The sequence below is a fragment of the Macrobrachium nipponense genome, chromosome 42 (genome assembly GCF_015104395.2).
Source record: "Macrobrachium nipponense isolate FS-2020 chromosome 42, ASM1510439v2, whole genome shotgun sequence".
In the NCBI taxonomy this organism is placed as follows: Eukaryota; Metazoa; Arthropoda; class Malacostraca; order Decapoda; family Palaemonidae; genus Macrobrachium; species Macrobrachium nipponense.
The window spans coordinates 11427458-11443133 of record NC_061103.1 but is presented as its reverse complement, the minus strand read 5'-3'; the positions used below and the strand labels follow the sequence as shown (position 1 = coordinate 11443133).

The 15676-nt window shown below is 44.3% G+C and overlaps 1 protein-coding gene across 3 annotated transcripts in view; it reads left to right on the top strand.

Moving 5' to 3' along the window:
* The window catches only part of LOC135212974 (unconventional prefoldin RPB5 interactor-like), a 224808-nt gene that overhangs the window by 43100 nt on the left and 166032 nt on the right, over positions 1-15676 (top strand). For all 3 annotated transcript variants that reach the window (XM_064246735.1, XM_064246737.1, XM_064246736.1), the window contains exon 3: positions 565-706. In XM_064246735.1, coding sequence (XP_064102805.1) covers positions 565-706 — 142 coding nt within the window. The remainder of the gene's footprint in view (positions 1-564; positions 707-15676) is intronic.

Here is a 15676-nt window from a genome sequence, read left to right as displayed (position 1 = left end):
TTTATACATTATCAGTCACTGTTGGGTTATTACATGTCCCATTGTATTTTATATAGTTGATGGGCTTGCCTGCTGTAACTCTTGCAGGTGATCAATATCAGATGTAACATTACTTTTCCTAAAAGAAATCTCAGACACTAGTCAGCTAGTGCTGTAGCCTTAGGGTGCTGCTCACAGTGTGCTTTGCACAGCACACCATAAATGTCACCAAAGGTTCTGTGCAGCATCCATTTGACTCCAGCTACACTCCTTTCTGCTTTTCATTTTTCATTCATTCCCTATTTTCTTCCAAAATTTCTGTAACTTTTCCACTTTCAATGTGTAATTTCAAGCCTCTTCATTATCTGCATATACTAATTATCTACCAGCTTTTTTTTTCTTATTACATGTTTAGAATTCAAATGGGGCAGTAATTGGTCTTTTGGCTCGCTCCTTAAAAATTATGCATATTCACATTGTGAATAATTGAGGTAATCCAAATATTGGTGACTGAAGTTCAATACTACTGTACTTCAGATTCCAACTAAATAATGTATATATCAATGATATATGTATCTCTTCCAGGTCATGGTGCCTATTGGACCCCTTGCTTTTATGCCAGGACGTTTGATCCACACAAATGAAATCTTAGTTCTTCTTGGAGATAACTGGTTTGCTGAAAGGAGTGCAAAAGAGGCCGCTGAGATTGTGAAGAGAAGAGTCAAAGGTGATTGGTCTGCTATTTTTGAAGATTGTGGATTTTCACTTTGCTTTCTTCCTAGAAACATCATATTACTAAATATGATTTTGTTCATGAAACTTACCTGTCAGATATATATATATAGCTGTATTTTCTGAAATCCGACAGAATTTTAAAAACTTCCGACACACGCAGTGGTCGGCCAGGTGGTTAGTACCCATTCCCGCCGCTGGGAGGCGGGTATCAGGAACCATTCCCATTTTCTATTCATAATTTTTCTGTCGCCGGTGCTGAAAACACCTGTTTTCAGTACCTCCGTCTTAGGATTTTGGAAACTTCATTGTCGCTAAGTATCCTAATTGTCTTTTGATTTATTTACTTGGATTTGTGGCTAGGCATACGCTATCTTAAATTGATTTGAATTTTATTCATTTTTGCATAAGATATCTGAATCTAGTTAGGCTAGTTTCAGACGGGGTTGTCTGCAAAGATAGGGTGTGGCTACCGAAAGCTTCGGTAGATCCGCACTTGGTATGTACGAGGGGTATGGGTCTTGCTTCTTTGTTGAGATTTGTCATGTAAGGAGTGTGAGACTTTGTCTATTCCGTAAGGAAGACGTATGATTCGTATGTACGCAATTAATCAGTAAACATGTCTAATTCCGTAAGGAAGACGTATGATTCGTATGTACGCAATTAATCAGTAACAAAAGTCAGGGTAGTGAACCTGCTAACCTTCCTGCCTAACCCTGTAGTATGGCCTACGGGCTATGAATATGTCTACGAGAGGTGCTCGCTCTCCTTCATTGCTGTGAAGAGTGCTACTTCTGTAATTGTTACTCCTAACCCTGTAGTGGTGCCTTCGGGCCCTAAAACAGTGTCTGTAGAGGAATTGCCCTTTCTCTGATACTCTTTCGATTCGTAACTTAGAATCGAAAGTGCTTGCTTTAGAGAGCAAAAGTGAAGTGCAGTGATACCCCTTGTGTAGTGGAGGGTGCGTCAGATCGGCCTCGTTTCGCCTCTAGGCCGGGACCTCTGCTTGACTCCCAGGACCCGGGGAGGGAGCATGTCGAAAGCCTAAGGAGGGTTACAAGGAACCCCCACCGATCTGGCGTGCCTTCGGCAGTTTCTGATGAAAATCCCCAGACTGCCAAAGTGCGTGCGCGTGCACGAATCCTGAAGGATTGCTTCTCGTCCTCCGAAGCGTCCTCCCCGTGCAGGGGTTGGAGCTTTCGGAAGGACTCGCGCCCTCTAAATAGAAGCTTTATAGAAGAGGACGCTTCACGTCCTCTCTCTCTCTCTCTCGTTATGCGTTTCAGTGAGAAGTAAGAAGGCGAACGTCGCCTGAACTCGTGTCCGTCTTGCCACCGAGAAATACGTAAAAGAAGTCATAGTAGCAGAAAGCTTTTGAGAGCGGACGTCCAAGCTTTTTTACTGTCAGAATAAGAAGGCGTTCCCTCTCGACTTGGACGGGTCGCTCGGATGGACGCCAGGCGCGCGCGGGTGCACGCCAAGCGCGCGCCAGTGGACGCCGAGCGCGCTCCAGTGGACACCGAGCGCGCTCCAGTGGACGCCGAGCGCGCGCCAGTGGACGCCGAGCGTGCACCAGCGCACGCCAGGTGTGTCGCCTGGCTGAATGTTTCTGTTGAACTCTTCAAGCTCTTGTTTCAGATTTGGGCCTAAAGAATTTTTACCTCTACCTTCGGTGATACCTTCTACCTCACCTGCAAAGAATGTGAAGTAGGCAGTGCTTCGGAGGAAGCTTAAAGTGAACAGACAACTTCTTCTTCGAAACCCAGCAAGACATCGGGTTTCATGAATTCAAGAGGTCTCTGTCAATTATTATTGCTTTTCGCATAGGTGGATGGAGTTAAGGAAAGCTCAAGGGAAGATCTCGTTTGCTCTACCGCAGTCAAGACTTTGTGATAAGGCAGTTACGGGTTATGTAAAAGCTCGACGTCCTACACGTCATGACGCTCGACTACTTTCGGTAGGATTCTTGCAAAAGCACTTATCAAGAGGACGCTCTTCAGGAAAGCGCAAGACAGGACTTCCTTTGCCATACTGCCAATAAATTTAAGTTGCAAGCTTTTTAGTCCATCTGAAAGGGCTTTTCAGATGATAGATTTTGTTAGTTCCTAAGTTCGGGACTACGCTGCCGAAGTTGAACATCGGGGTCCTACCTGCTGAAAGCCCAGTCTCTTATCAGGATTCTTGCCCCCTTCCTCGATTGATACGGGAATCGGAAAAATAATATGCTCGACTTCCTGGATTACGTTTTGTCAATTCAGTGATTTTCCCCCCATTGACAATTTACAGTAGACCCTTGACTCACGAACGCATTGACCCACGTACAACTCGATCCCCGACCAAAATTATAGGTAAAATTTCACCCTTGACCTACGAACTAACTTTGAGATACGAAAAAAAAAAATGCGGAAAATAAAAATTCTGTTTGGGTCATGAACTAATTTTGAGACATGAACATTTGAAAAATGCTGGAAATTTCTGGAAAATAACAATTCACTTTGTTTCACAAACTAATTTTTAGACACAAACATTTGAAAAATGCGCGAAATCACCCAGCACACGTGAGAGCGTTTGAGTTGCCATGGGAACAGCCATCCTCCAGCCGCCCACGCACGGCGTCACCCACGCATCGCTCTTTGTCTCATCTCATTGTGTACAAGACGTTCGTCAATTCGCTTAGCATTTTTTGCGCTAAAACTTGTGATTTTCTTCATAATGGGCCCTAAGAAAGTGAAGAGTGGTGGTGAAAGTAAGAAAGTGAAGAGTGATGGTGAGAAGAGGGTGCAGAGGAAGATAACCATTGAAATAAAGAAAGAAATTATAGAAAAGTTTGAACGTGGTGTTCGCGTGACCGATATCGCAAGTGAGTACAAGATGGCCAAAGTCGACAATTTCGACAATTTTTGAAAAACAAGGAGTGCCATTAAAGAAGCAAATGTTGCGAAGGGAGTGACAGTACTAACCAAGATGAGATCGCAAACCCTCGAAGAGGCAGAAAAAATAATTTTGAAGTGGGTACATGAGAAACAGATGGCAGGTGATAGTGTAAACGAGCCGATCATCTGCGAGAAAGCTCGGCAAGTGTATCAGAGTTTGCTGAAGAAACTCCTTCTACTAGTAGCCACGCCAGATGATTTTAAGGCTAGTAAAGGGTGGTTTGATAACTTCAAGAAAAGAACTGGAATTCACTCTGTAATTAGGCATGGTGAGGCTGCTAGCGCAGACAAGGCTGCTGCTGAGGCATTTATTCGTGACTGAGTTTGCCGAGTTCGTGGAGGCCGAAGGATACGTCGCTCAACAGATTTTCAATTGTGATGAAACGGGCCTCTTCTGGAAGAAGATGCCCAACAGGACATTTATCACCCAAGAAGAGAAGGCGCTCCCAGGCCACAAGCCAATGAAGGATAGGCTTACGCTTTTGTTATGCTCAAACGCAAGTGGCAACTTGAAACTAAAGCCGCTACTTGTCTACCATTCAAATAACCCGCGTGCCTTTAAGCAGCACAACATAAATAAGGCCAGACTGCCTGTATGTGGAGGGCCAATACAAAAGCATGGGTGACACGGAACTTGTTTATGGAGTGGATTGATGAAGTGTTTGCGCCGACCGTGAGTCAGTACCTAACAGAGAACAAGCTACCCCTGCGGTGCCTTCTGATCATGGATAATGCCCCGGCACACCCTTCGTATTGGCTGACTGCAGTGAACATGACTTCATTCAGTTCAAGTTCCTTCCACCCAACACGACCTCTGTTCTCCAGCCCATGGACCAACAAGTCATTAGCAATTTTAAGAAATTATATACGAAGGCGCTCTTCTCCAGATGCTTCCGTGTAACTGAAGAGACAAAATTAACCTTAAAAGAATTTTGGAAGAAGCACTTTAATGTTTTTCACTGCATAACCCTCATTGATAACGCATGGACTGAAGTTACGTACCGCACATTAAATTCTGCGTGCGTTTGGCGGACTTTGGCCCCAGTGCGTAACTGTCCGTGACTTTGAGGGCTTCGATGCAGAGATTGTGCAGAAAATTGTGTCCATGGGCAACAGTATGGGTCTACAAGTCAACGACGAAGATGTTTGAAGAATTGGTCGCTGAACATTCAGAAGATTTGACTGCGGACGAACTTGTTCAACTCCACAAAGAGCAGCAGGAGCAACTTGCTCGGGAGCAATCAACTGACGAAGAGGAGGCTGGGGAGGAAGTTACAGATGTCAGCAGTGATGTGATAAAAGCCGCATTGGAAAAGTGGAATGATGTCCAGTGCTTCCTTGAATTGTATCATCCGGACAAAATTGTTACGAACAGGATCGTGAATATGCTCAATGAAAATTTAATGAGCCATTTCAGAAAAGTTATGCAAGGAAGGAAAAGGCAACAGACATTGGATAAGTTTGTGATTAAACGTTCACCAAAAAAACCTAGAAGAGTTGAATCTCCGGAACGAGATCTCCCCGACCTGGATGGGGGAGGGTCTCCTTCCGCACAATAACCTCCTCCCCACCCACCACCCTCCTCTTCTCTTGTCCGTCAAGCCAGAAGTCTCGCCAGTCATAGTAAGTGTTCACTTTACAAACGTTTTTATAGTGTTAGTTTACCATTTTAAATTATATTATTAGATATATTAAGGTTTTTTACACTGACTTTTACATTATCTGTGTAAAATAAGGCAAAATATACATAATATATATTGGTTCGTAGGGGTCGAGAACCAATTAATATTATTCCCATTAAACCTTATGGGGAAATTAGCTCCGAGTCACGAACAATTTGGAACACGACCAAGGTCTAGGAACGGATTGTGTTCGTGAGTCAAGGGTCTACTGTACTATCGTTTTGTCAAGTAAGTGGGTATCCCCTCGATTGACAAAGTATCTCTTTGTCCCGTAAATGGGTTAGTTCTCATTGACAAACATCTTTAACTTTATATTGCGTAAGCGGATAAGCTCTTATTGACAAGATTCGGAAGAGCTCTCATTCATCATTCGCAGACTCGTACAAGAAATAGACTTGTAGACTACGTCAATGACCGCTTATGTCCAGTAACATAAGAAGCTTGAGCTGTCTGCTTTGATTCTCTAAGTTTTGTTCATGAAACTTGCCTGTCAGATATATATGTAGCTGTATTTCCGAATTCAGCTATATATATGTCCGCCAGGTAAGTATGAACAAACTTTATTGTAATATAATATCATATTTTGCCTTGCGTTATTTTACTACTGGTTGGTTCGAGTCATATACGCTTGCTGTAGTTACTTCTTCGGATGGCAACCGAGAGCTCTATTGTCTATTATTTTAAGGTTACTTATTTAACGTTACTCCCTGCAGCCTTCCAGGAGTTTCCGATTTATCTTTTACCGTTGTATGGTAGTGTTCTGACGACACAAACGCATCTATATATTTAGCGTTTTCTGTTTCGCTTAAATATACCAGCTTGAGAGTCTCTTTCTGCTTAAAAAATAACGGACCTATTTCTTCGTAGAATAGGGTAGCTGGCAACCCAACGTAAAGTTAAGAGACAACGTTCGTAAGCTGCTGGCTACTGCTGTGTCCTCCAGTCCAACCGAGCCAGTACCAGCTCGTGCGCTGTAATGCGCGGTAGGTGACGTCTCTCTCTCCTGCGGGATTGACTGACTAACTGTATCTCTGTGCTGGCGGTTACGTCTCTCCTGCGGGATTGACGGACTAACTGTATCTCTGTCCTACAATCACGGACTTTAGCCTAAGATGAGGGGATTTCTTACGTGAAATTGAAATAAATCGTTGCATTCGTTTTGCCTTACTATGTTTCATAACAGAGTTAATCTCCTTAATGCCTTTTGGTGCTCGTTACCGCACGGTATAGAACTACGAGTCTACCGCAACATTGCACTTTTATATGCTCTCCTGCTTAGGCAAAGCGCAGCCTTATTAGGGAAGTATGCATACTCGGGGAGGGAATGGATGAGCTTGCTGGGGACCATTTCCTTCCTGAAGAAGTTTGTTTCCCCGAATAGACTGCAATTCAGACCACAGTTTTTTCCTACCGGGAAACTGAAATATTATTCAAGATCTAGGAATGATTCTGAACATCTCTCAGTGCGTCTATCACCTGAGGTGATAGAAAGAAGGTGCCGGACATCTGGATAGGGTTTCAGATGTCGTGGATCTTAATCTGAAAGAAGTAAAAGGAATTCGGTCGTCCCTCCAGTCCTCGAAACGAGTTTTTGGAACCAGTGGTCCAGATCAACTCTGATATTCCACAGCTCTCTCATATCTTAAGAAGTATCTTCTCTCGGTCCCTGTTCGAGTTTACGAGAAAAAGCCTATTATAACAACAGGCGTAGAATGTAACGATCCTCTAGAGGTTCGTTACAGGATTGCAAAAGTCCATACGAATCGTCTCGATCGACGGCAGCAACTATTGACTTCCGAGTGGAATCTTTCTTTAGAAGTATGTTGAGAGTTGTGGAGACTTAGGGACGCCCTTTCATTCTTCTCTTCGATATGTTGAGGACGAAGAGGCTTCTTCTTCTCTGCTCCCTTATTCTCGATCCGGGATCGGTACCATTAAACGCCATCCTTTGATATTGAACGGGGATGGATGTTTAGTCTCTTTTCCCCCTTTTTTTTTTTCAATCGCTTAGGAAATGTAATAAGAGGATTTATGACGTCACAGGGAGCGACAGTGACGCTGATCGCCCCATGTTGGCCTTCAGGATCCTGGATTCACAGAGGTCACGTCATTCCTAGTTCACTTTCCAAGACCTTTTCCAAGAGAGTCGGTCTACTCTAACTCGAAAGGTACCTATAACCTCCGCTCTGAGTCTTCCATTTCTGTCTGAAGAATGGGATAAGCTGGCAGTCACAACTATTAAAGAATACGCAAATGTTGTTGACGGCCTTTGGGCTCAGAGATTTGCTTCTGTCAAACAACAAAGCCCTTCACGATCTTTGAGTTCTGTGGAATCTCGAAACTTGCTCACCATCTACTTTTTGTCTCACCTGTTTTCTCGGAGTCAGACACTCGTGCGAGATCAGGCGACATATAGTAGCCCTGAGTTTCTTGTTGACGAAGTCGGTTGCGTTTATACACCCCCGATGATCGTGTAACATGAGACCAGGTTGGACTGTCAGGCATTCTTCCTTCGGGACTTGAATTCGCCTTTTTTTGCTCCTCGCTCCTTTCTCCTGGCACCAAGAAGCTCGAGTCAGGAGTTGATTCGCTGACGACGTTGGGGTTTGCGTTGATACACCCCCCAAGGAGGTTTGCTTAGATTGAATCGCCCAGGCAGTCCAGACACTCATCCTTCAACGAAGAATAGTGCCTTATGGTCTTCAGGGTACAGCCTTGCTGTCCTTGATTCGTCTGACTGGTCAACTGGCCAGTCACCTGACTTTAGTACAGACGGACTGACTGTGCATGTCCAGATCGAAGCTTTCAATATGGAACTTAGACGTAGTCTGAAGTTCTTGATGTCAAAGCATTCGAACCTCTTCTTCTACCTGTTAACTTCTTGCATGTGATCAGGAAGGCCTTCTTCTAACCACCCTAGATACGACAAAGAGGGTTAGTGAGATTTTAAGCCATCGTCACAAGTTTTGGCTTTAGAGAACACAAGGCGGTGTGCTCTCTAAGCCTTCCGTTGTGGCCTAAGAATGGAAACCTGTTTTGTCCTTGGGCCAGGAGCTTGGAAGCTTAAGGGATGGCAACAAGTTAGTGGGCAGGAGCCAGAGAGAGTCCTGTGCCCTGTCAGGTCTCTCAAGTTTTATCTACATAAAACTCAAGAAAGTCGAAGTCATTCGAGCATCTGCAGTGTTCCGAAAAAGACCAGACTTGCCCATATCGAAGAACACCCTGGCTTTAGTGTTAAGGAGTTCTTTCAAAATGCTCCTTCATTGTGTTTGCACAAAGATTTGAAATCTTTTTATCTGAATGCTCATGAGGTGAGGGCGCGGCCTCAGAAGCATTCTAACAGAGCATGGTACTCAGCAACATCCTGAGTACCATGTTTTAGCGAAGCAACTCTGTGTTCACTTCACACTCCCTGCGAGAGGTGAGGATGGCATATGAGATCTGCTGTTCGCTAGGGCCATACGTGTCTGCAGACACAATCTTGGGGGCAAGAAGTACCACTCATCCTATCCTGTAGAAAATGGTTAGGAAGAGCTCTTAATTTAGTTGTTGAGTCGCCGACAACAGCGACTTCTTAACTCTTAAGCCTTAGTTAACACTTTACTTTAACTTTGTTGCTAGGTTGGTCAGGTGGTGATATATATATTTATATATATATTTATTTTACTTCTTAGCCCTCATGGTATGGTCAATATGGTCTAGTCACGTCGTGGTCTCGCCCCTGTTGACAGATCATCTGGAGTGCACCAGCTATATAGGTCTCTACCTTGCTGGCAACTCTAGTAGCACAAGCAGACTTACGTGGCAGTAACCACGAAGCCAGCTATGCTAACAGGTGGAACCAAGATGTAAATCATCTGCATGCATTTGTTTCCCAAAATCCTTCTATTCTGTTCCTTCCCACCTCCAAAGGTGGGATTCAGCTATATATATATTTGACAGGTAAGTTTCATGAACAAAATGATATTGTTATGATACAATAAAGTTTGTTCATACTTACCTGGCAGTATATATAATCAAAGTACCCACCCACCTCCCCTCAGAGACAGTGGAAATAAAAATTATGATAGAAAAATGGGAATGGTTCCTGATACCCGCCTCCCAGCGGTGGGAATGGGTACTAACCACCTGGCCGACCACTGCGTGTGTCGGAAGTTTTTAAAATTCTGTCGGATTTCAGAAAATACAGCTATATATATATCTGCCAGGTAAGTATGAACAAACTTTATTGTATCATAACAATATCATATTTCATATAAGTAACTTACCAAGAAATTACATAGCTATGCTTTTCCACTTGCACAACAGCTTACATTTGAAATTCGCAGTACCGCTTCTAATATTTTTGTGTTGGTGACTATCCTTCCCACTGTCAGGGAACAATAGGAACAACAAAACAGAGGAACTCACTTCTTTTCTACCAGCTTTCGACGCAACAATCGAATGTTTGCAGCAGCTTTGTCTGTTTTCTTTCATCTTTATTTTCAGGATTTGGTGAAGTTTTCACTTATCTAGTAGCCTTCCAGCTTAGTGTAGAGAGTTGTTAGTACAGTTGTGGCGGGATCACAAAAACAAGTAACCTCCCCACATAAACTTAACCTGTCTGGCTATCAAACCCACCCTCAATCACACTTTCCACTTAACACTAAAAAACACAGCAGGACAATTGCCCCAATACCTACATACAGAACAAAAAACACAAACAGGTACTCACCGCTGGCTTCTGATACCTAGGACTAGGCTGTGCTGTCGTCCACTGGATATAGGCTAAAGGCTAGCCAACACACAACCACCGCCGACAACCAAACACAAATCAACCACCCGGGACCCACAACCCCACAAAAACTCAATAACCCAACGACTAAATGCAGATGAACACCAACCGCCTGAAAAAACACGACAACCACACGACTTACAGCAGTACAACAACCCGCCAAAACCAACACTGCCCCAACCACCACTAACAGACACCGAAAAATGCACCACAAACCTTCTTAACCTCACCACAACCAGACAGACACAAGCACAACAACTTCACAACCCCAAAATCTATCAAATAACACCCAAACAACGAAACACCAAAGGATAACCGCTGCCAAAACCAACACTGACTTGACCAGACACCTCACTGTTTACAACTCTCGTAACAGACTTCCATTGACTACCTACAGAGTGCCACAACAGACATGCTTCCGACCGCCATCTAACCACTCCCATTCATTCTTCCACCAATCTCTCTCTCTCTCTCTCTCTCACAACAACCTTTGGAGATGTTGTCAAATATAACTAAAATTACTCCTCCATATTACCTCCCCCATTACATTTGACAACATCTCCTTACACTCACAACATCCACACTAAATTGTCTTTCGCAACACCCAAGGATGCTCAGATGCAGGTCCCCTGGATCTTGTTTGAGGACCATCATACACTCTTCCAGTTCCATCGCCATTCACTTCTTCCAAACCACTTTCTTTCAAACTCCCATTATCTCCCTCACTACCATCCTCCCAAATTCCATTCACTACTTCACCGATGTCTTCCAACTCTGGTTTCAACATCTCCCCTATTTCGGCCACCAAACCACTCAGTTCATCCATACTTCTGTCAAACTCCTGCAAAGACTTATCCATCCTATCAACCACCTCCTCACTATTCAGTTTCCTTCTCACTGAAGTCTTACTTGTCCCTGTCAACTCAAACCCACATACACTACAAGTATCATTCATTCCCCCAAAGTCATCCGTAGCACACGCTTTATCAACCGTTTGCACCCTACCACCAACCCCTTTACCCTGCCGTTCACGCTTTTCCCTTCCACTTCCTCTCTCCACACTCTTCTGTTTTCTTCCATACTCAACCAACACCAACTGTCGATCTCCCAGACCAATTTGTTCACCAACAGTCGGCTCATACTTATTCACCCTCAACCACTCACTCATCGCATTCTCCCGAACATCTGTGGTACTTCCCTCCACTTGCGGAGCTGGTTATGGTGTGCCCTAACCTCATCCAGTCCCCACCTACTCGCAAGTTTCCCAAAACATAACTCAATCCACTCGGTCCCACTTCCAAAACTCTCAAAAGGCCCTTCAAATTTCTCCCTTACTTTATTCACATTCATTCTTCCCATCTCAACCACCTCTTTCAACACCTTATCCCCAATCTTAAAACTCTCAAACCTTTCACTCGCTTTCTTCCACAAATCCCGATCACCTTCTGACAGACCCAACCGCGGTCTGACAATCCTTTCAAAATTCAACACATATTTACAAGGAGACATACCTATACTCTTCTGCAGTGTGGCGTTATACGTATACCCAAACTGCACGTCCTACATACATATCCCAATCCTTGTCGCTCTTACTCATCATTCGCAAAATCTCAGTCATCGTCCTAACAGTCCTTTCAGCCACCCATTCGCACTGGGCATATACGGAGTAGAATACACATGCACAATAACCCCATTCCTTCAACATTTCTTCAAATTCCCATCCCACAAACTCAGTCCATTATCACTCAACATTTTTGCCGGCTTACACACACACATGGGCAACATCACTTGACCCACCATTCGTGCAACAGTTTCACTCCTCTTATCTTTGATGGGAACCACATAAGCAAATTTACTCATGTGATCCACCATCACAATCATCCCCACGTGTCCTCTCGCAGTCCTGGGCAAAGAAACACAATCAATCACAAGCATTTCAAACGGCTCTTTCATCTGCAATCGCAACACAGGTGGACTTGCATGCACACTCTGATACTTTCCCCTCTGACAGTCTTCACACGTGACAGCCACATCCACACAAATCTTACTCAACCCAGGAGCATACAATCTCTCTATCATGCATTCCCACAACTTATTTTTTCCCATATGCCCAAACGATCATGCACCACAAACACATACTCACAGCTGACTCAACAGAAAACACTGGCACATACACTTCCTTGTCATACACCCCTTCCTGATGCAAAAAGTACACCTATGTTTTTGCACACCACAAAACGTTTTAGCAACCCTCTTATATACATCCAACTCACATGGCCAGTCTTCCACACGCACTCCTCCCAAAACACATTGTCGCAACACACTTATCTCCAGGCACTTATTTTGCATTTCCTCAATCTCTTCCTCACTCAACAGATCATTCTCACTCCTAGCAATATCAATCATACCCACAAAGTTTGCTACAAACACATTACCATCTTGAATCCTAGCTACTTGTCTGCCCCCCTTGCTAAGAATTCCATTTCCTACATCTACGTCTATATCGTGGATCCTCAAAAATCTATCCCTATTAAAAAACAAGATGGCATATCATTTTCTCCTATACTATAAGTTATGCATTACCCTCAAGAAATCTCCCACCTAACCTTTAACCGTACCCTCTTCCATACTAAAACACTTCCTTGTCCTAACCCATGTATTCTCACACTTGTAGACTGCTTTTTCAACTTCCCAATCACATCTCTCAAGTTCACTCACCACTGACCCACTCACCAAGGAAACTTGTGCCCCTGTGTCAACCAAACTACAATACTCACTATCATTTACTTGGACAAACGTCACCATTTTCCCTCGAGTCCCATGCATACACACTTCACTACCACGTCACCTGGTTATCCACATCACAATCCCTCCTCATCACATTCATCCCCAGTTAATCCCCATTTTCCACAATTCTGACTCAGATCCCCTTCACAGTCCCTTTTTGTAACCAACCAATTACAACCACGTTCCCCGCACTGAATCATCAAAACCCCACGTTCATTACCAGTACTCACCCTTCCTCGATATTCAACCGGTCTGTCCCATCCAAAATACAACAACACTTTTATTCCAACAACTCAGCTACTGCTGACAACAATTCATACAACACTTCTCCCTGCCCACCTTGTTCCTCCGCACATGCCACTTCCTTCTGCACCATCACTCATCAACTTCACTCGCAACTCATTCACACTACCGGGTACCTCTTCAACCAGACCCTTACCTTCCAAGTTTTTCAACGCAAAAATAAAAACAAACATTCACACATTCTGTCATTCCCCTCAAACCTCTCTTTTACAACCAACCCCTCAGGTACCATATTCGGATCCAGTCACTTTTCACAACACCACTGTCCTTACCATGCATCCTAGACATCGTATCAGCAATCACATTTTACTCCCAGGCACATATTCTAAGCTAAAATCAAACTCACTCAAATCCTCAATTGTCCTCGCAATCCTAGCATTCACACTTTCCTTCTTGATCATATAAACTAACGGCCGATGATCTGTCCTTATGACGAATTTTACCCCACCCCATACACACTTTCAACGCTTTTCACACAAAACCTTATTGCCGCAAGCTCCTTCTCAACCACCGAATACTTAAGCTCTGCTTTATTAAAAGCTTTACTCACATACGCAATCACTCTCAATTGTCCCTCCCCATTCACCTCTTGCATCTGCACCAAGCATCCTCCCATACTAAACTTACTAGCATCAGCATACAACTCAAGCTTACTGGCATCCTCACTGTAGTCCGGAAAAGCCAAGGTGACGTCCCTAGCAGCCTCCTCTTTCAATCTCTCAAATGCTCCACCATTCGCTCATCCCACCTCAGCTTAGTACAATTTTTTCTTCCCGTCCATTCAGTTAACGGCTTCCCTATACCCGAACAATCCCTAACGAACTTCCTCCCGAACTCAATCCCCCACCCCCCAAAAACCCTTTAACTCCCGCACGGTCCGGGGACGTGGAAACTCCTTTATTTTACTTTTTCCACAAACTTTTCACTCTTCCTTACACCACTCGCACTCACCTTATGACCAAGAAATTCCACTTCCCCAGCCACCACGTACACTTCTCCAGCTTCACTTTCACTCCAACCTCTTCCAACCGTTCTAACACCTTCTCAAGCAGTTCCACATTCTCCCCAACAGTTTCACTTGCAATCAAAACATCATCTATAAACACAGTCACCGTTCCTTCTATCAAAACCAGCCAAAACTACATTCATCGCCCTCTGGAAGGCAGCAGGCGCATTAGCCAATCCAAACGTTAACCTCTTGAATTGATAGTGGCAGCTACCACTCGAAAAGCCGTAACATGCCTGCTTCCCTTCCTCAAGAGGCATCTGGTAATAGCCCCTTACCAAATCCAATTTTGTGAACACTCTCATCCCATGCATCTTATACACACAATCAGACACCACATTCATCGGGAATCGCTCCTTCACAGTCACTTCATTCACCTTCCTGTAATCCACACACATCCTCAAACTCCCATCTGTCTTGCGTACTGGGACTATGGGACTATTCCAAGCACTCTCGCTCCTCTCGATCACTCCCACTCTCTCAAGTTCCTCACACTGTTCCTCAATCTCTCGGGCAATAGGTGCAGAAAAGTGTCGGGGACGCTGATATATGGGGGTATCGTCATTCAAAACTATCTTGAACTCTGGGAGCTTAGATCCCCTGAAATCCTCATCCCGACTCAACGCACCCCCGCCTATCCCACAACATCTGCATCAACCGCTCCCTCTCGTCATCACCAACATTTTCATCCACCCCAATTCTTCCTCTCAACTCATCATACTTCCACTCATCACTTTCTTTCATGCTACTGTCATCAACCTGCCGCACCCTAACATATCTTTCGTCGTCCACATCCACCAACGTATACAACAACCCCACACAATCACCTTCATGTATACCCCGCACTCGCTTTTTCCTAACACTCGGCAATGAGGCCACAAAAACCCGAGGATTCTCCATATCCAAAATTCCATCGTACACATGCACACTCGCTCTTACCAACTTGTTCGCATCCACACCCTCAACCAACATATGCACACTTGTCACCTTTGACAATCCCAAGACTATCGGCCACGCAACTTTCACACTAACAACTTCTCCAACTTCTCGCGGCACTTTTACACTCTCTTTCGCAACCAACGGCACTCCCTTCCATATTTTACTGCTTATCCTCCTCCATCCCCATCCAAGTACAACTCTCCATGTACATTCCCCTTCCTATGCAACTCAATCATATTCCTGCTCGGATGGACCACCATCCCACACTTCTTCAAGAACCTGTATCCTAACAACATATCATACTTATCACTCATTCCCTCGATCACATAAAAGTCACCTTCCTCCATCACTACCCCTTCGATTTCTACATTTTCACGCAACATTCCCACCACAGGCATACCCAAATTTCCTATTCCTCGTACCTCCCCTTTACATTTCCCATTTGCACACTCACATCCGCAACTTGTCACATCCATTCTTAAAAAGAACACTGCACTGCACCCAGTATCAATCAAAGCAACCAAACACACCCCTTTGCACC